The following is a 22,139-nucleotide window of genomic DNA, read 5'->3' as shown; positions in this document are numbered from 1 at the left end:
TTGTTCTGCTGCAGCTGGTATACAAAGACATTATGGGTAAATGAGATGGCACACCAGGGGAGGTCTGTGCCAAAACCAGCAGTCATTCCTATAACTGTGTGAATGAAAAAAAAAGACACTATAGTGCTATTTCACAGCTAATGGCATTAGTGTTGCATGGCAGCGACTGACAGGTGAAATTAAGTTGCTAAGAGCTTTTGTACATTTTGTGCAGAGACTGTGGAGTGTGATAGAACAAAAATAAATTACCTGGATGCAGAATAGTAATAGCCAATACTTGTTGCTATGTAATATCATAACAATAACCTTCATTGAGGTGTGTTATTTTATGGTATATTTTTGGTAATGCACCTTTACATCTTATGGCCTGTCTGGTTTTTTTATTGTGTAAATGTGCAACACTAGTATGTGTAAAGATATTGCTTTCTCTTGCATCGCCACTCGTCATATTGAATAGGAAGATAAAAGTTCTGGCTCATGCTGCATTTGTTGACATGTGTTCAAAGTGATAAAATATGCAGTGTCCCTGTAAGCAATGTATTTACAATATTTAGTTGTTGAAAATCGCATCATCTATGGAATCCCAGAGGAATATTCAGAATAAACAAGCAAAAAAACAACCCAAAGCACACTTCATTCAACTGTGTATCCTGTTATGCACAGATGGATTCATGAAGTTTCTTTTACAGGAAAGAGCTGCTTTGTGCATCCTGAAATTTTACAGTTCACACGATCCAATGAGTGTGTCCGTGTTTGAGGTTGGGCTCTGTTCAAATCTCATATTAGCTATAATGAATGTGAGTCGGGGACATTGCTGCTGCTCCGTTTGGCTGATGGCCTGCCAAAACAAACAGCTGTCATGCCTCAGCTCCGCTGTAGAATCTGAAAGGGAAATTAGCTAACACAACGAGTCCCGCTGTTGCCTTGCGAGTACCCTGCCCTGCTTCCCTCCTTAACAGCTCTGAGACCCTCGCTTTGGATAGGACGCTGTGTCTGATGACCTTGACTGTGAAGGCTACTGAATATTGTATCTGTTGTTAAAGGTGCCAATGGGAACGTGTGATGGTGCCCCTCCGAGTGAGAAGGGGCATCTGGTGTCATTAAACAGGTTGCATGCTGGGTAAAAGTTATGTGATAAAGAGGTACAACTTGAAGTATTCCTTGAAGTGTTTTCAAGAAGAAATTTAGCCTTGACTAGTACAACTTCTAGGACGCTGAGTTCAACTTGTGAGCACTCTTACTCTGTGGTAAGGCTGAGTGATGAAGAGACGACATATTGAAGCAGCTTTACTTTAAATTATTCAGGACGGCTGCAGAGAGAAACCTTGCCTAAAAGCTTGTTCGCTGTTCAGACAACAGAATATGATGGGTGAAAGAGGTCACGGTGTGAGAGTGTGTATGAAAGCAGACATCCGAGCTCAGGCTTACCTTTAGCAGGATTGACATAAATCCCTGACTTGTAGAGCATCTCCTCATTCTGCCAGTCCCGGTTCCTCAAAACAGTTTTGACACTAAAAAGAAGAACCAGAGCAGCGCTGCAGTACACTAACATCATCCTGGAGGACCTGCGGCGCAGGCGGACGTACAGAGACCTCATCCCCACTGCCACCAGCAAGCAAAAGCCCATGCTGGGGATGTACAGTACTCTCTCTGCTATCACAAACCCCACGTAGAAAAACACATTGGTGGCAGGGAGGAAAGGGATAGCCAACAGGCCAAGGGAGAACGCCACTACATTTTCAGAGGTGGGCAATGGAGTCCTGCTCTCATAGTGGTTTTTGGTACCATTTTGTGCACTATTAATGTGAGCGTCTGTATGGGAGTGGTTCATATATTCAGAATTGTTATATTGGTAACTATGTCCATTACTGTTTCCATTTCTGCCATTGGTGTAATGATGGGCTTTGCCATTGGTTTCCTTTCCCTTAGCCGTCTGGGGCGTCCACAGGCTAAACCAAGCCAACAACAGCAATCCAAGGTAGAATGCCACTGTGTGAATGTTCCTCCAGTCAGCAAGGCTCCTGATCAGTGGCAGGGCGTCCATTGACCAATCAAAACTGAGTGTGTCCGGGCACAGAAGGAGCCAAAAGTTGATGGCAGGCAGGTAGAAAAATGTTAGCGTCCTGGTGAGCAGCGAGGGTGAGTCGGCTGCAGGGTTGTCAGAATTGGAGAAGTTGGGCGGTTTGTTGCCCATCCAGTAGAAGCGGCCGGCCAACAGGACGGCTCCCCAGGCTGCCAGCAAAAATACATTTAGCAGCAGGTGGATGTTCTTTCTCTGAAAGACAAAAAAAAAACACAGAAACAGGGATCAGACCCTCAATCCATTGGAAAGGAAAGGAACAACCGCTGGGGAAAAATATACTGCACATAAGACAGCATCAAGCCTTACCTAGTTTTCTGGGTGGTTGTAATATTTATGGCTCTTGGACATTTACGTTTACTCTGACCGAGGCTATAGGTTGGAAATTGACCATAGGAACGCCTGATCTTACATAACTTAAGCTCTCGGGAATAAAATGGCTACTACCTAGAACAAAATGAGGGTTCAAGGACAATTTTGACAATTTAGACTAAGTAGAGAAGCTTTGATATGTGTTTCATCAAAACGTTTCTTTTGGCTGCTGTGATTTTTTTTTTGGATGTGAAACAAGAATTAACTCAGTGCCATTTTCTTTTCTTTTTTGTTATTGACTCCTTAAACCACCTGGCAAGCCGACCGAGACGAAAAAATGGCACGTTGCTGTAACTTTATTAAAGCCAGATCATTCACAGTGAGTCAATTCATTGATTGTTCATAAATGAAGGTGACCTTACATCATGACATTCTATTCAGGCACAATTTTTCCTCCACGGCCCCCTAAGACATATCAAAACAAACACAACTATATGAACTCCATTCATCATATTACAGATGTGATATTAAACACTTTCTCCAAATGCTGTTTGGAAACGGTTATGAAATATTTATAGTGTGTTTGGTTGTTTAAAACTTTGCTGGCAGAGAGTTGAAAAATGACTGGACATATTTCCCCACAAGCGTTTTCCAATATTACGACCAACTGACCTCTCTCATTGTGTTCATGCTGGAAATCCAACTTGGAAACATTTTGATCTTTTTTCTTAAATCACCAGCTAAAGCATGTATTACAGCGTCCACTTGTGTCCTGCAGCATTATTGTGTCCCCCAAAAAATACACCAAGAATCGGAAATAAATCCCTACCGCAGAACACAACAATACATATTATCAATACAATGAATTATGCACTGATGGCTTGTTCCATTGGTGCAGTCTGAATCTCCAGGGCATCGTAGTCCTGGATGTGTTCTCAGATGTAATCTGCTTCATTGTCTAAACTTTAACCCAAGGCAACGCAGGCTAACCTCATGTTACTTTTATTCTAATGGATGTGATCCTTATCTCCACATTCCAAAGTACACAAGAGATAATGCCATGGTAGCATGAAAATGATCACCAAACATCTAATCATAATATTTGCTGTGGTGCAATAGAGTGGGTGAACACAACAGCAACAGCTGAAAATACAGTAAGTTTATATGTTCAGTGTGGAAGAATAGCTCCTCTTCAGAATGGTTCCTTTCACCAGGCTTTTGTCAGTCCGTTCTGCATTTGCATACAGTTAAGTGCTTTGGAGAGCACCAAGCGCAGCCAGTATGACACTGTGGAGCTGACTACTGGTGTAAAATATTCATAGCAATTTAAAAAAAAATATCACAAACATGAAAAAAAAAAAAAAAACCAAGCATAAGGTCAGCTCTGTCAAAAGCTTCGGGGGAGACCTGACAACAACCCAAAGGGCTCCAGTATTTCATGAGGATATGCCGCTACTGAAGAAGTTATTCAGTCGCTTGGCAACAAAAGGTCATCCTTTCAATTCACGTCACTATCTCTCATTAATTTGAGCAACTGCCAAAGGTGTTACAGTCAGCTCCTCATGACCTCCACATGAAGTGAATCACAAAGATGTTTTATATTGTACAGAATATACAGAAAGCTGGAAATATGACAAATATTATCAGACCCTGTTAAAAATAATGCAAACGTACAGTATGAACCATTTCAAGCAGCCCTAATGAATCGACTTCAGCTGGAAACCCACTGCGACAACGGATGTTCTGACATAGAAACAAAAGACCACAGCTAGGCAACTGAACACAAAACATTAGAGTCTATGCCTAACACTCCCAATTAGCTCAATGTCATTAAAAATAAAAAAGGGAAAAGTACTAACATGTGTCGGGATCTCCAGATACAACCGATAACATGGTGCAAGGTTCCAAAAATGGAACCAAAGTGGGGTTTTGTCGTGTGAAAATACAATGTGACTGTAACTGTGCCAGTTCAAGTGAAAGGCACATGGGCCACGAAGCAATACATTTTGTTCAAACAGTCTGGTTAAACACAAGTAAATAAGCCCCACTTCCTGTCAAACAAAGCTTAACAGTTAGCCGTCAGTCACACACAGGAATGCAGCATCTGTGGGATTCGCTACTAAGGTGTGCTAAAAACAATCACATACATAAGAACTACATCACATCATACAGGTTAAAAGAATAGTGGACATTTGTTTGTTGAACATTTGTTTCCTGTCTTAGTTGAGCTAACTTTCTGCTGGCTGTAGCTTCGTTTGTATCGTAAAGACGTGAAAGTGGTATCGACCACATTCTCGAATTCTCTGCAAGAGGCATATTTCACAAAACGTCAAACTCCTTCAAAACTTTACAAGATGTCATCATTTTGACTCGTCTTCTGTTCATATTACATGAGGTCTAAAATAGCATATTGAACTTTTACAAATTATAATCTTAAGTCTCACAATACAAAGCTCCAAACAAACGGCCGCATTTATTTGGGCATGGGTGCATAAATTAAAAATACAATAAAAGTTTGCACTTACGGAATAAGAAAAAAATTACTGATGTAACTGCCCACAAATATCAGTGGCATTTAAAATCACCAGTCCCTCAAAAGTAACAGCTACTACCTCCTACAGCTCTAACTAAGACTCAGTCATCTGCACTTCTTATGAACTCTTAGGACGGAGGGAGATCATCCTCTTCAAATCTCACACACAGGCTTTCTGTGTGCAGTTAGAGTCAATCCCTAAAATCACTGGAGTGGAGAAACAGAGGTCCTGTGGCAAGTTTTCAATCTAAGCACGTGAGCAGAAACTCTACAAAGAGATGAAGTGGACTGAAGTGGTCTTTGAGGTCCCGGGGCTGTACTTTGTGCAGACTTTGCCACGGAGGCTTGCTGAGCAGTGTTAATACATCTCAATCACTGCATCGGGGAGATCCAGCTTGGATTTACAAGGCTCTTCTACAGACTCTCCAGTCGCCTCTCAGGCCCAAGCATGGGCTTAGGAGACACCACCTCAAAGTTAACTCGGAGGACTCTTGAGGAGAGACTGGAAGAAAAGCTTCTTCTATTTTTGGAGCGAACAGGTCATCCAAAATGGGGTGTTATATGGACGGGGGCCCTTTGCCAAGGTCCCAACAAGACAACACCCAGATCTCCTCTCAGCTAATTTCGCTGCTCTTTATGGCTGATTATTGCAGCGCCTTTGATTCTGCAAAGCAGCTTTGCTCCAGCTGCGAGGAGACCACCGTCCGCAGGGCAACGAGGCGGTGTGTGTGGCTCACGTTCTTGTGCATTCACCTCTGAGGGCCTGAAAATGCCGATGCTGACGACAACCTGGCACCGCTCCCGTACACGCTCATACCTGGCACAGTGACAAACAGATATGTCATCCTGACTCTTCCCAGACACAGCGCACACTCAGACACCACTACCTTAACCACTTCCATATGTTGATACAGAGGGCTGTTTCATTTACATTGCTGTGCTGCACTTGCACATTAAGATTTCAAGTCCACTATACAGAGCAAAGTCTTTGGGTAGTTTTGAGAACATAAACCAATCCTTTGATTGCACTTCAGCGCATATTTGTAACCCCACTGCTCCTCCTCTTGGCCCACTTTGCCAACAGCTCTGACTTTCTATGGAATATAAATGCAAAACCAAAGAAGTATATAGGCAGCAAGCTAACAGGAAGTGCTCTAGAGATGTTCTGCAGGACACATTACTGCTGGGACAACATGAACCCAAAGTCTATTATCTCTTGAATAAACAAACATATGCATCCTCCCTTACATGCCTGCGGTTAATATGTCTACCATTCAAAAGCATAAGTTCAATTACCAGCCGGGCAACGGCTCCGCGGGTGCTAAAGCTCCATTATGCAGGAAAACCAAAGCATTGCAGCTCTGTGTCTTTTGTCTATAATCCAGTTTAGTTTGAAATAAGTGGTTTAGCACAACCCCATAGGAGGCATGAGGGCAGTGGTTTTTTTTTCTTCCCTTTTGTGTTTCAGGAGCAATCAGTTCAGAATTGAAACAATTTAGTCTTTATAAGGCAAGCGTGTGAATAAAATATCCTTGGAGATGAAATGCAAAACAGGCCAATTACGGAATCCCTATTTGTGCCTTTTTTCCCTCTGCACTTTGATTAGGTTGAATTGACTGAGAAGAAAACTCAATCTTAAAAGTTTTTTTTTTTTTTTTTTTTCAACATCCTGCTAGGGTGTTGTGAAAGAAGTGTTGTGGCAAAATAAAATGGAACGATCTCAGGGAGAAATGTAATTAATTAGCTTGGAGAAAGTACCCTATTCTCTGGGTGCACACTGCCTTTTTTGCATAATTGTCTGATGCACACCGTACCATTTTTCAAGGGAATTTTAAGAACAATCCATCACATGACACATCTAACTAGCCCATCAAACTCTAATGCCGTGACTGGCTCACAGTCCAACGAGCACCTCAGAGGAAATCCTGTGAAAGAAGAAGTGGCGTGTCTGACCTATCCCCTCCTCTTCATCATTACTGAGATCAATTGTCTGCACAGGGCCTTTCATCAAGATCCTGCTTCACATTGATAGACTTGTAATGGAAGTGAAAATGAGCTTTTGGGTACGAATCAGAGAGTATAACCACCTTCAAAGCCTTCAGACACACACACACACGCACAACACAACACACGCACAACACACACATGCACAACACACGCGTGCACACACACACACACACACACACACACACACACACACACACACACACACACACACACACACACACACACACACACACACACACACCCAGACAAACAGAAAGCTCAAATTTATTAAGGACACCACATCCCCTTAAAAAAATCTGCATAAATCTTTCTAAAGGTTTGATTGATGGATAAAAACTCAGCTTGTGTTCTTGTTCCCTGACTGCTGGATCAACCAATCAAGCTTGTGGTTGATGAACCACAAATTCACTTCTTTTCTCCTTATCAGCTGCAGCTGTTGTGAGACATTAAAGAACCTTTGGGTGTAAAAACCTGCTTGTTACCAGGCAAGACAAGATAAGAGCCCGACTATTTCACTTCCTAACAACGTGTTATGGATTACCAACAGCTGGCTCATGTTTTCAAAATGTGATTAAGCTGATGTCTAACAATTACTTACACACAGGATGCTTTTTGTTTTGACTAATCTATAGCCATTTATGCTACAATACCCGAAATAAATTATGGGACAATCTCTGGCAAAATGGGGGGGGGGCTGTTTTCCCTGTCCTCCAGTACTCTTGCTATGCTAAGCTAAGCTAAGAGGCTGGCTTCATATTTACTGTACAGATATGAGTGTCAATCTTCTCAACGTACATGTGGCAAGAAAGTGCCTACATGTATTTCCAAAAATGTTTAACTATTCTTTGGAGTTCATTTGATCAAAATGTACAGCTGAAAGGTGACAGATTTCACTCAGTTGCCTCAGACAGTTAGTGAACACCCAAGAAGTGACAGTTTTTCACAGTCTACTGTATGAACAGAGGTTTCTAGCAAATCAGGCCGTAAATCACCTCAAGGCCCATGCGATAAATTCACATTCCTAAATTTGTCACGAAGTTAAGATAAGCTCCATCGGCCCTGTCATCACTTTAGGATAGATAACCCACTACAAACAACTGTGTGTAGCTGCACTGCACAGTTTACTTAGTCAAGTGGACAACCGCCAGATCATGGGTCACATGGTGCAAAAGGTCACGGAGTCAAACTCCACAGCGGACCTGCCTCGCACTGCTCATGATCAAAGCTTTTAACCCGTTTGAACCCATCAGAAAACCCACACAGTCAGCTACTTCGGCTGGCGGATCGACAGAACACAAAGACGGGAGAGGGAAAGGAACTGCGGCAGAAGCAGCAAAGGCCATGGAAGACTTTTACTGACTGAAATATTAAAGATAAGAGAATGAAAAACATGCAGTTTCCAGCGATGAGGGAGATATGTGTGAGGCCACAAAGCAGGTAGCAGAAAGTGGGAGAGAGACCAAGACATCTCCAAAGGCCTACCGTAAAGATAAAGAGTTTGATTTTACATGCATGTGGCGAAAGCACAAAAATCCGTGCAAGAAAATTTCCAACCAAGATGCCGTAAAACATGCCAGCTCATGCTCCCTTGGTCAGCTTTTATTAACCATAATCATTGAACCAACACGGGATCCATTTCTCTTCAAACCTTCACTCAACATTCCAGCTCGTCTCACCCAGTCTCACTTTCAACACACTTATTCTAGATGTCCCAGCCATGCTACAAAATAGCTTCTTTTCATGCTGAAGCCAGATGATCCTTGTTTAGGGGTCAGAAGAGGTCTCCCTCTCTCTGCGCTATAATCAAACTGCATTTATTTTGTCATCAGTGGCAATCAGACATCTATAGATTTATAACAGCATAGGAAAGACCTATCTCATTCTGACAAACCATGAGGGTGCCTCTGGAGGGGATGAAATCTGAACTTCTGGTTGAGTTTAAATGGTGTGTTATAGGTAGGCAGGATGAAGATGAGGGAGGGCCTGAGGCAAAGATACACAAACAGCTAATCAATGGAAAAACCTGCAGTTTGCCAAGTTCTCGTGGTTTCTGAAACTTAAGTTCCGAATATGTGTAGAAAAGCAGCAGAACTTCTCACAATATTTTCCAACAGCCATGAAAGTTTGTCCTCTTGAAGTTCAACTCACGCACCAAATCAACTCGTTGACTCAAAGTGGTAAGAAAAATGCCCATGTCATTTTGTTTTCTATTTTTCAAAATGCATTTGCCGGGGTCACACAGCCACATCAAGGTTATGCATCGCAATTCATTAAAGTAACTGAGGAGCACAGACATGAACTCTGAATGCTGCTTCATTAGTATGCAATACAACGTGAAGTCATATTCGGAAAAGGCAAAAGCGACAGGCAGACCAAACAATAAGGGCATAATGACAATGGAAAACCAAAGCCGACTCGAAACCCTTAACATTTCATAGGAGATATTTATTGAGTGAAACCACAGTAATGGTTTGAAAAATAAACTGTATGCTCCTGATTTCTGGTCTTTCGTTTCCCATATTTATTTGTACTGCGATAGCCAACTAGACTGTGTGACCACTACTGCAAATCTGCTGTGACAAGATGCTGATGCAAGCTCTACGGAGGGGGAAGAACTGTGGATTGGAGGGAAGTGCTTTATGCTCCATGCTGCTGGTGGACTCTGAAGGACTTGACAGCGATAAACGGAAAAGAAAAGATAGAGAGAAAAAAATAAATAAAGATTTGCCGTTTTTGATGCATGCTGCCAGTTGTGTGTTGCCAGTTGTATCCAAACTAGATTAGTCCTGTCCATGCACGGATTCCCGGTCATTACTATGCATTTGGGAGATCAAAGCCATTGTACTGCAGGGTTTACAGAGGCAGTAAGCTCCTACAAAACATGCATGAGTGAGACACACGAGCGTGAGCAGATACACTGTCAGAAGGATGTCAGACGCTGGATGAAGAAAATTGTCTCTGTTGCATTTTTTTCCCTGAACTAATTTTTGAAAATAGCTCTCTGGTGTGTAACGTTACCGTTGACCACCACATCTCGATGACAGCATGCCATTTGTTGCTGTTTATACTGGCTTGTTACAAGCACGAGAGGAGCTCGGCGAATGTAAAAAGATGACTTGTGGTGTGGGATGATGACGAACATCAGAAACAAGCGTCAGTCATAAAGCAGTCAGAGATTCAGTCCGCGCTTAGTCATCAAATGATAACGTTCCACTTTTTACCAGTGGGACCATGGATGGGTTTTTTTTTTTTACAGATAAATGAAAAAAGCTAAAATGTGAGGTCATACAAGCTTTAAAAACACACAGCTAGTAGTTCAGATAGAGAATTCTGTTCATGAGAAATAAAAGACACAACAGGCATACAGACAGTGCCGTTCATTTTCCAAAACCAAATTGAAAACATGGGTCTTTCACAGAATGTCGAGCAGGTAGAATTAACTAGGATTACCAAAAGGGCAGTGATTGATTTGCAAAGGAATGGAACCATAAATCGGACTAATGAAATCATCATAAAATCATAAAAGTCACTAATATAACACAGAACTACTTTTAATTTGTAGTTTTCAGTGAGAACGGTAAATCAAAGAAAGCCACAGAGATTAATGTAATAAGAGCTTGAAAGGGAATGACGAAAGAAACAGAAAAGACAAAAAGAAGGAGAAAAAGCCTTGAAGATCAAATAGAAAACCGAGAGTGTCAATGTTGTGGGAGTATGCTGGGCATGCCAGACGCCTTTCTGTAGGTCTGTAGAAGCCTCCACATGTGTCTCCATGCAGGCATGATAGATCAATTCTACACTCGCATGCCCCAAGATTACCAATGAATCTGGGGATTGAGGGGAGAATTCCTAGATGTGCTGGCACAAAAGTCAGGCACCTGAATGTCTCTCGGTGCATTCATTCAGTCCTTCTGAGACCAGATCGTGATGCACAATGCAAAGACTTTTCTACATTTGATCAATTACAGGCCCTTCAGCTACTTTATGTGTCTCGAGAAGAAGTTTTGCTGTTGCTCTCAAAATCAAGGCACAAATCACATGATGAAATGATTCAATCAATGGAAGTCTTAATATTACTGAAATTTCCTATTGCAGACTCTACTATGAAGAGGGATTCTTTCCACAATTTGCATCCATGTTTACAACCCGTGGATTGTCCCGTGTGGCTTCGCTTTACCACCGCGATAATCATTCCAATGTGTCACAGAAGAGAAATTAGAATTGGGCATGGGCCAGAGTCCATTTAGTCCACACGGTCGACTGAATGTTTAAGGACAAAAACTGCAACTCAGCAGCCAAACAAGAATGGAAAACAATTAGAGAGCGTTGTAAGAGCAAGAATGAGGGGAAAAACAGCTGAAGAGCAACACTCAGTCTTTCATGGCTGCATCAGCATGCCCAACAATCTGCATGTACTTAATCACAAAGGTTGTTGAAATTCAGGGCAGTGCATGAGAGAGAGAGAGAGAGAGAGAGAGCTCCTTGGCTGCTCATGAATCACTTTGGAAATGCTCTCTGGGATAGTAGCAGATAATCTGAGAGGGCGACAGCAGACCTTAAGTGACACTCTGGGTTACACCGAGGAACTGGATGAATAAAAAAAGATGTGATCATTTGGAAGAGAGTGTTAGAGTAGTTCAGGGCTGAATGTGAAGATGGTTCCAATCTGTTCACAGATTCCTTGCTCAAAACTCACAAGGCCTTCTTTTTATCGAGGCCAGTGACATTTTGAACTGATTCGCAACTCCAATTTCCAAGATCCACTCACAATCCCCATGTGACAGCAAGTGCGAGTCATAATGACTGCACATCCTCCTCTGCCTAGTGCACAAATCCATCGGAGCATATGGTTGCCATCTTGTGCAAGACATGAACAGCAGAAATCAATCAAATCGAAGTCCATGTTTACTACATTCTGCCAACAGTTACAACAGGTAACAGTGTCATATGTAAAGGTTCCCTTCCCCAATTTTCCCCCCCAAAATTTTCTTGCATTTCACAAATATTTTACCCAATAATGCAAAATTATAAGACTCCAATCCATGATGTGAAGGTGTGTGAAAAGGAGAAGAAGAAAAGGAAAAGCAAACGAGGAGGAGGAAAATAAGAATTATAGCAGACTAATACCTGAATACCTGAAATCAGTGTGGCCAGCCAGGTCATTTTCTAGGAAAGAAATCCTCTGAAACAGAACCAAATGTTGAACCAATAATACTGATATTCTTTAAAGGTTGGCATCACTGTAACTAGGGGTGACACACCTTTAACGAACGGCTGTAACACCAGCCTGGTGTTTGGGTCTATCTCTACTCTATGCATCCTAAAATAGAGCATCCAGTGGCTGATGGTTCACGGGGTGCGACAGGCCATCTGACAGAAGCACTGAACATCGACCCTGCCTCCTGAAAATGTCTACAGCAGACTCTCTTTCTCTGCCTCTCTCTGTCCCTTGGCTGCCCCGTCCGCTAATGTCTCTCTGCCTTCTCTTCAACGTTTGCTAAGTCTCTTTTGCACATGCCTTGTTTCTCCTCAGTCCTCTCCCTCTGAGCTGGGAGCGTCCACGGTGATGATAGGACCTCTGTGAGGACCTCACAAAGCCCTGCAATGGCCCTTGTGCAAAAAACATGCACAAGGGCCATTTCTGCAGGGACTACAACCTTTTCAGGTAATAGACTGGACCACTTCACATTCAGAGGCTTGTGGGAAAATTACAGAATGTGATGAGACGATGCAGCAGTGAATTTAAAGTCCTACAGATAGTCCTACAGTTGTTTCCCCTTCCTGTGTTTGTTGAAAGTGGCAGTTTGCCCGTCCCACATCTGAATGACTTCATTACTCTTGTCCATCTAAATGATTTTGGCAGCAGCTTGTACTTTATTAGATATCTGATTATGCTTGTTTTTAACAGGATTACTAAAAGCTGTTTTTAACTGTACAAAGCATACAAACGACTGACAGAAAATTCCCAAGAGCACTGTCAACTGGCCACAAGGCAACTGTTTCAGTTTTCATATTCATCTTCCTTCTAAGCTTAACATGACAGTAGAGTCTAAAAACTAATTACGTTTGTGAAAAACGTTTGCACTTTTATGTAAAATTATGTACATAATCAAACAGTATCGTTTCTACTGAAATAGTTTGAGTTTAATTAGAGTAACAAAGTGAAATAATTCAAAATTATATCAAAATAAAATGTAGATTAATTGTGAAATGCCCTGACATGCCCACATGAGGCCTAACAAAGGCTTTCACTGGTCTGTTTTTAATGGTACAGTAGCTGGATGTCTCTAGCAATGCAGTTCTGGCTGACTGGTTTTACATGCCAGTTTATTTGCTAAGACCATAAAAAGGAGCCATAAATAGGAACATTGGTCAGCAACTAAAACAAAGGCCCAAACTATATTTCACTTGTGTTGAAGTTCTAAACTATAATTCGCTAAACGTTAAATGTAAAAAAAAAAAAAAAATCAATCAATCTTGCTTGAAGAGTGGCTCAGCTTTAGTTCACGGCCGTCCAGAGAAAGAAAAGATGTGAAAAAATGATACTGATAGAATGTCTCAGTTAATTAAAATGAGGTGAATTTATTTACTGTGGGCCTGCGATTCGCTGTAATACTTCCAGATGAATCAATTATCCCTTGTGAAAGCTTAATGATTTTGGGAAAAGAGACAAACCAGCAAATCTATACACGTCTCCATTAAGACAAGCATGCACTAGAGCGATACTGCAGGACACTGGCGCTGTGGGACATTCCTTCCAGCACTGAGGTTTTACATAACATGCCACTATCGATTCACACACATGCTGGCTATAAAAAGAACGGGGTACTGTATGCAATCATTGTCAGTGAGAAGTGAAGCAAGAGACAGTGTGAAATATCTCAAGCTGCATGCTGTAATTTCACATTTGGTTTTTTTTTTTTCATACCAACATGCTGCTTTATTTTTGGGGATTTTCATTCTCTCTCTCCATTTCCATCTTCTCACAGCAGGCAGAGTCAGGGTCACAGTGCTGGCTGTCGCTGGCACCCTGTCTGTCAGGTTCACTTATGCCCGACGAACAGTAGGCTGAGGCAAACCCAGCTCAAGTCACTTTCTATCACTGTGGCTGCAGTTGCCTCATTTTACCCCAAAGCGAAAACATTCAGACCTGTTCCATCATTCGTGTTTTGGATGTCTCCTACTGTGTGTGCTATTCAATAAAAAGGCATGAAGCAAGAGCATCTTTCATACAGTTTCAAGCCACATTTTAAAAAGGAGTGGTTTGACATTTTGGAAAATACGCACTTTCTTTCTTGCGGAGAGTAAGATTAGAAGGTCCCCTCTTTGCACAAAGCTAAGCTATTCTGCTGCAAGCCTTGGCTTCATATTTACGATATAAATATAAGAGGAGCATCAAACTTCTCATCCGATGCTGGGCAAGAAAGCAAATAAGCCGTCACGCTATGTTCAACCTTTAAGAGTTATGTTTTGTTTTTCTATAAATGTGTTTCCATTATACATGTCTGCGACTGCCCATCTCCATATCCAGACCAGAAGTGGTGGTGTGTATTCCCATGTGAGAGGCAGGTGGGTGAGGGCAGGGGGCACTTGCTGAGCCCACCGGGCTCAATCCATCACACGGTGACAGGAGCCATTAGAGCATGGAGGAGCATCTGTGGAGCCCCAGGTAAGAATGTATTGGCTGGGCTGTGTTTCCCTTTACCGCAGCTACTTCACAGCAAGGGTATGTATGGATGTCATATTTTGTATGCAGGGTCTATAGCTCACACACACCCCTGCATGTACACATGCGCTGCACACATACATGTGTTCGGAGGTACCTCCCATCTCACATCTGCCCTCCCCGCTCTCCTCCATATGTGACATCATGAGGTCAGGTCTCGCCGGCCCCACCAGCTCCACAACACCTGAGCTCTCAGTGCAGGTAAACTCTGTCAGCTCCGTCACACTCAAGACACGGAACGCACGCACACCGCGAGCAGTGACCTTGCGCTAATAGCCTAAGTGTGAACAGAAAAAAACAGAGGGTGTGAAAAGATAAAGCGTGTAAGCTTGACATTCACCAAGGGCCAGCTGGGTCTCGTCCCAGTTTTGAAAAATCATTTTTCAGAGGCCGCCTCGTCGGATCTTGGATGCAAACAAAAGCGATCGCAGAGCAGCGTCTCAAGTTTCTTTGAAGATGTATTTGAGCCCTTGTGTGCTCAGGAGCCCCTGATGGATGTACAGCAGTGACATGACATCACCCGAGATAATTCCTCTTCATCCAGTTTAAACTTTCAAGCATCGGATTTCTGCATTGTGTTTTCAAGGGGTTGTTCTCATCGCGGTCATGTCAGCGGTGTCAGCCCCTCAGGTGCTCGTACTCCACCTGTATGTATTGTCTTCTCCAGCGTGAAAGGAACAGCACTTTCTCTTTCTGGTTGAAAATATGGACAAGCAGTATAACATTATGTGGGCAGGACTGTCTACATTCGCACAAAAGAACGACAGACCCCCGTGATTACACAACACCGAACATCAAAAGAAAAGGAGTGAAATTGAAGTCAAGACGTTTAGTTTGAATTATAGAGCCAAACAAGTCTGCTTTTTCCCATCACTGGTGCTTGCCCTCATTCCAATTTCACTTGTTCAATTGTCCAAACATTTATTTTAATGGTCAACTAAAAAACAAAGAGCACCTCAGGACAGACAGTTTACTGCATCATGCTATGGAATAAACACAGTGAGCTCACATTAAAAAGCATTCCTTCCTCCACAAAATTAGAAGCTCTAATTGTGTTTCACTATCTCTTATTGAAAATGAGCCTGTTAACTAATGCTGTGCAGGAGTCTCGTAAAACACACGTTTTTCCACATAAATTGTGGTTACACCACACACTCGCTCCACTGCCAACTATGCTACATTTGAATGCTATAAACTCATTGCCTGGGAGTAGCTCAGTACATAAGAACACATGGCCATAAATGCTTTAATCAGGCACAAATGCAACTGGAGAATATCAGCACTGTAAAGGTCAGCTTGAGTAAACAATTTAATGACAGGTTTTTTCCACTTTTGAAGACAGCACGCGTCTTGGAAAGTACTAATTAGAATGCACAGTGAGCTGTGGACTTGGTTATCAACACTATAAGGGCTGGTGGGCTCCACAGTAAACATACACACTCAAATGACTAGAGGGAGGAAAAGGAGCGGGGGAAGCTTGTTGAAATGTATGCAGGAGATTATGGATCATAAAAAGTTAAAATTGCATTCTAATGCAGGCATATTCAGTAAGAAGAGAGGTGCTTGGTATGTATTTATTCATTAAAAAACATCTTTCAAAATGAGCGACTTATCTAAAGCGCACTGTGTTTTTCTTAGAATGGTCAGACGAGCATGCAAAGGTCGAACCAGATCTCTTTATAAAAGCTTTCCTGAAGTTTAGATGCCAGAGGTTGCCAAGAGCTTTGACTCCAGCGTCACCGTTAACCCAACATGTGCTTATTCAATTACCGTTTGGGCACTTTTGTTTCCCTCTTGCCGTCTCTGTTTTCTCTTTGATTCTTTCAGCCTGAGAAGTTCCTGTACTGGTAACATGTACGCAGGCAGGGGTAGCCCTAAACTGTGCATATTCACAGAGTCTAATTGGAGAATGTAAAGTTGGCACGCGTTTGTCTAATCCTTTTTAAGATTTTGCATTCAATTTGATGAATGTAAGCTCTGGAGCTGACACCCCACAGACAAAAGCCTGCAAGACGAGACGCATGTGCAGTACACAAATGAATTACAGTCTATTCAATGTGACAACGTGTTTTGACCTAATTTAAATATGGCACGCTCTAATGTGTGATGTCACCTTAAAGAAAAGCTTTTATTCCCTATTTTTATTTTTACATATGGTTAATTATAGAGCAGATTTTCCTGTTCCGAGATCTGTTTTGAAAAGTTATGCAACACATAACCTGTAAATCAAGATAATATGCATGCATTACATCTTCCCTCTGATTTATATGCATTGAATCTGCAGTTAGTCTTGATGAAATGAGTTATGAACCTACTTGGAATTACAGTGAAGCCCTCAGTCTCGACTTCCTTCAACCTTGAAACAGCACACAGAAGCCGTAATGACACAACGGGAGATTTGCAGCAGATATAAAACTGTAATGTAATTGACTGAGCGCCACAATCAGATAAGCAGGCCCATTTCACCATTTGGAAAAGTTCAATGTCAAATGACTGTAGCTGAGTGGAGAACTCTGTGATAAAGAGCAGCGCCAGCCCATTGTGGCCTGTCAGTCACGCAACAGGCTGGGCTATATAGTCTGACTAAGGAGCGGGTTTTTATGGGCTAAAACAAGGAAAAAGCTGGGGCATGGTGACAGTTCCTTTTTCATGCTTTTGTGCCACGTTTGCCTCTTATCACACAACATTAATGCCACATTGCTGCTTTCCCAGTCGCACACTTCAGCTTCGGCCAACTTTTCAGCTCTTGATAGGTCTCGAGCCCCAATCTCAGGATGGAACCCGTTCTTATTCTCACTGTGATGATTTTCAGCTTGGTACACAAGTAATGTTCATGCAGGCAGCCCAACATGGCCTGAGGAATAACTCCCTTTGCTTCTCGTCTGTCAAAGCTACTGCCTCTCTCCACAGAGACAAAGAGAGAGAGACAAATGTACCCGCTGCTGTAGCGGACTGTTTGAAATGAGGATAACAGATCAGGTCACAACACTCATACATATGAATCTATGCTCGCAGAGCACCATTATATTGCCATCAGACAAGTCTCATATGGAAGAAACCACCCAAGTAAACGTGATTGAAGTGATGATGACAGCTCTCTGTGTGTGCTTCCTTTTATGTTGTCTGTGGTGTGACTAAATGACATGCTACGATAATGACAATTGTCAGCTCAAAGTTGCACGTCAGGAAAATTGAGCCCTATATGGCAGCCTCGCTTCCAGAAAAATACGCTGTTTTACAGTCTTCTCTCAACAGAATGAAAAACTGTAAGTTGTTTTGCAGAGTGTTTCCCAAAGTGCCTGACAACCCACGCAGCGCCTTATTTGTCTCCTCAACTCAAAGTAACCCACTGTGAGCGAGCTGCAGCCGCACTTTTCCTTTGTGCTGCAGAAAAAAAAAGGGGTTTCTGTTTTCAGACTCCATCTAGTGTGTTAGTTTAATTCGTCATTATGTCAGCATTTGTGGCTAATTTATATAAAACTAGGTTGCAGTGTGCAGCTTTAAAAGCAAAGACGCATACCTGCAGCCTTCTATGATTTCATTTTGTTAAAGTAAAATTGCCTCATCACTTCAGCATCCACATTACCAATATTAGTTATATCTAATAAATGAAATCTTTTTGCTGTTGCTATTAAAGGACAACCGTGACACTGCTTTAACTGGTAGTGTTACTGAAATCAGTCAAGTTAGACAAAAAGAGGAATCAACATTATTACAAATTAGGTTCAATCGGTGGCAAAAACCTTTAGGTGATTCCAGCCGTAGAGATATATCAAAGCTCAGACTACACTGTATCTTGTACTTTCTGATGCAAAAAGATCAATCTTTATTTTTTAACTGGATTGCAGTTAAAGCAAAGAAGTATGGAGAGGCAGCCTTTACTTTTTATTGACCAAAACTGTGGAACGGGCTGCTCATTAAGATTCGACATGCAGCTTGCAACTGTAAATTCTTCCAAGAAACCTCTTAAGATTTGTCTTTTGAATATTGATTTTATATAGTTTCTTAGTGCCTCACTTATTTTACTGAAATATTCTAGTCTCTACTCAGTTTAATTGCATTTTAAATTGTTTGCAAACTTTTCATGTTTTAAACATGTTTTGTGCAATTTTTTTTATAAAACCCTTCGAGCTGCATCTTAAGTATGAAAGGTGCCATAAATTTCCCCGTCATGGGACTAATCAAGGAATATCTTATACAACTAAAGTTTATTATTTACTCTTCTAATCACCACTGAGCAACAATGATATTTTTACAAAGACTACGCAGCTAAAAAGCATCCAGGAAAAAACACTTTTCAACACTGGAAATGCGGCTCTGTAAAATTCAGAAGCTACAGTGAATGTGCCGCGCTGGAATAGAACACATCTGCCCCTGGGGGACACTTGCCAAGTCAGTTAACCACGATGGCAAACCATGAAAGAAATCTGTAGGACTTGCTCCATGCCAGAAGTGTAACTATCTGCCAGTCCATTTTTTTTCCCAGAGACAATTGGATCAGCAGGCTTTGTGGATTTTCAATCAAAAACTTGAAAAACTGTCAGCTATGAGGCATCCTCTCCTTTGGCCCTTTTGGCCCTGTTTCCTCTCTAGTCTAGCCATGCCTGACAAGCCATTAGAAAGCCTGTCTGCCTGTGGCAATGGATGGGCCATACTCCAGAGGACACAGGGAGTCAGATAAGGCTTAAATCATGAGACGGCAGCATGAAGAAGACAGCAGCAGAGGCACTCACTCCTCATTTCCACACTAGGCTCAGTACTAAAAGGGAAGGGAGGGGAGATTCACTCTTTAATGAAACTATTCTCTTTAATTGTTTCTATCTTTGTGACCGTCTCTGTCTCTTTTTGTCGCTGACTCCTGCTCCTTCTTGCATGTGTTGTTCTTTGCTGGGGTGTGCCATATAGACACCGCCTCATTGGCTGCTATGGAGCCCTTTTGTCACGTTCATGCACACGTCTTGTTGAATTTGTTATGATGGGTAGAGAGTCATGGACGTCACATTGACTAGACAGAAAACAGTAAATACTTCTGACAGAAGCTGTTGGGGGAAAAGGCTTCTTAATGGCTCAATGCTTCAAAAGCAACACCACATCATACAAAATGGCCAACAGTTTTTGTTATCTCAGCAATTTCTCTTGAAAAATGTCTTTTCTTCTCTTTCTCTTGGTGTGTGCAGTGTTAATATACAAGCAGAAGTATCAACTTTCACACACACACACTCATATATATATATATATATATAGTGCACACAAATAGAGAAGAACTCCACTTGCACATGATGATTTGTTCCAAAGCTAATGTGTACCATGTGGCAAACAGCTCACTGTTTACATACATAACCCATTTTAAACTAATAAGCACTAACAGGTCGGTGAGCAATTAGCTCTTCATTCTCACAATGGGTTTGGTTTAACTGATTTGTTATTGATCAAATAGTTTCTTAATTCATACGTTCAGAATTTAGTTTCTACTCTGTTTCAGGAAGTGGAAAATAACGTAGGAGGGAGCCTACTGATTACTATAATGATTTAAAAAGGGCATAATAATACTCGTTATTCTCATTAATCACATTCATCTCAGATTACCCATCCATATTAGTAGATATGCATGGCCACGGCTACAGTGCAAAACACTATTAATGTTTGTGCCTTCTGCACTGACACAGAAAAAAAATGATTCTGTTTGCTTTCCTTGCTTTTAATGGAACACAAAACAGCCTGACCTGAATGACACAGCTGTGCATACACCGGTGAATGTTTTTCAAACGATATTGTGATGAAAAGCAAACAAAACACACACACATAGCGCACGCAGGCACAAACGCCTATCAACTTTCCACTGCTGTTTGTCAGATTCTTAAGAGTCAGGGAGCACTTGCAGGAAATCAGATACAAGTGAAAAAGCAGCACGACGGCGAGAAAAAATTGTTTACCTTGTAGAGGAGCATGATGATCTGTCTCAATTTGAGCCTGTGGAAAACGCAGACGTCGTACAGCGCCGATACAGCCAGGACGGTCACTCCGAGCTCCTTCCACAGCATGCTGCACGCAGCGCAGCCGAGGCTGCCCAGGAACCAGGCCACTAGCCGCCAGGGCCCAGCGTGGCCCCGCAGCTTACAGTGACGTATGTAACACAGCAGGGACAGCAAGAAGAACAGGGCGGCACCTTCATCAGCCCGGCCCACGACGCCCGCCACCGCCTCGGTGTGGATGGGGTGAGAGGCGAAGAGCAGGCCGGCCAGCAGGCTCCACAGGCCTCCTCCAAGCAGCAGGCGAGCCAGGGAGGTAAAGAGGCCTGTCACAGCCCCGTGGATGACCACATTGACCAGGTGGTAACCCCAGGGCTCAACCCCACCCACGGCATGGTTAAGGCGGAAGGAGAGGGTGCAGAGGGGCCGGTAAGACTTGTGGCTGCCACTGTGTGTGAGTAGAGTGCCCCAGAAGTCATCGTAGAAGATGTTTGTCCAGGGGGTTTCTGGAAGCAGGTCCTGATTGGTCTTGATTGCACGGCTGTAAAGAGAGCACGGGAAGATTAGAAGTGGGTACAAAAAACCTGATGCATATAATGAAGATGGAAATGTCAAATTAATATTTGATACAGTACTGAATGCCGACGTTTTTGTCAACTCAATTTATGTCATACTGCTTCACTGCAGGACCACTTTACTGCCCTGCCACATTCAATAAAAGTACTACGTCTGAAAACAGTGTTTATGGTATACACTAGTTCTTTTGGCAATACACTGCAGAGTCTCTGAGGAGGATGCACAGCTATTCTTTACCAGTGCAGACTAAGCAGAAAATATAGGTTGCAATGAAGTGAAACTTTGCATTTGCTTACAGCTTTACCCCAAGAGTGTGGTCTTGTGGCATTCACAAACAGAAAATCAGAGGGTGAGCTTCAAGCTCTGGGCAGCTTTGCCACCACAGCCACAGCTCTTACAGCTGTGGAATTGGGGATTAAGGAAGAGCACCACGCCCTTAACCACAAACAAATACTGGCACGCAGTAGGGGAACGCCATGCTGGCAAAATGCAGCCTAGAGAGACGGCGATTTATGGAGACAATCAACATGGCAGCTCAGAGTTTGTGTGCTGCATACAGGGGACGAAGCAGCGGTGGTGCAAAACACAGAGTCCATGTTTGCGTACACTTCTAAACACCAAATGTGCACTTTCAGCCCGTCTTGGCAAGCAAGGGGCCAGTTTGACTTGAAATCGGTCAAACGGGTTGACTTGATGTGACCCTGCGTGACCTAATCTAATGATGCTACACCAGCCGCAAGCTGTGTGTGTGTCAGTGGCTGGGGGGCGCAGCCAGCAGGGGTAAACGGAGGGAAAAAGGAAGGCACGTTTCTCCCTCCAGGAGTCCTTCGATATTAAATGTTTTCTTACATCTTTTCTGCTTTGGTACACGGTGCCTGAGAGAGCAACAGGCCTCTGCTGCTTTCACCAGGAGATGATGGGGCCAATGATTTGAAG

The 22,139-nt window shown here is 42.6% G+C and overlaps 1 protein-coding gene across 1 annotated transcript in view; it reads right to left on the bottom strand.

The window, feature by feature from the left end:
• The window catches only part of tmtc2b (transmembrane O-mannosyltransferase targeting cadherins 2b), an 87,853-nt gene that overhangs the window by 26,661 nt on the left and 39,053 nt on the right, over positions 1-22,139 (bottom strand). The window contains exons 2-3 of the mRNA XM_070831038.1: positions 20,592-21,168; positions 1,429-2,275 (exon numbers count right to left, since the gene is read on the bottom strand). Of these exons, the coding sequence (XP_070687139.1) occupies positions 1,429-2,275; positions 20,592-21,168 (1,424 nt within the window). The remainder of the gene's footprint in view (positions 1-1,428; positions 2,276-20,591; positions 21,169-22,139) is intronic.

The sequence above is a fragment of the Pempheris klunzingeri genome, chromosome 5, assembly GCF_042242105.1.
Source record: "Pempheris klunzingeri isolate RE-2024b chromosome 5, fPemKlu1.hap1, whole genome shotgun sequence".
Classification (NCBI taxonomy): Eukaryota; Metazoa; Chordata; class Actinopteri; order Acropomatiformes; family Pempheridae; genus Pempheris; species Pempheris klunzingeri.
Note: the sequence above shows the minus strand (reverse complement) of the source record. Positions and strands in the feature narration are given on the sequence as shown.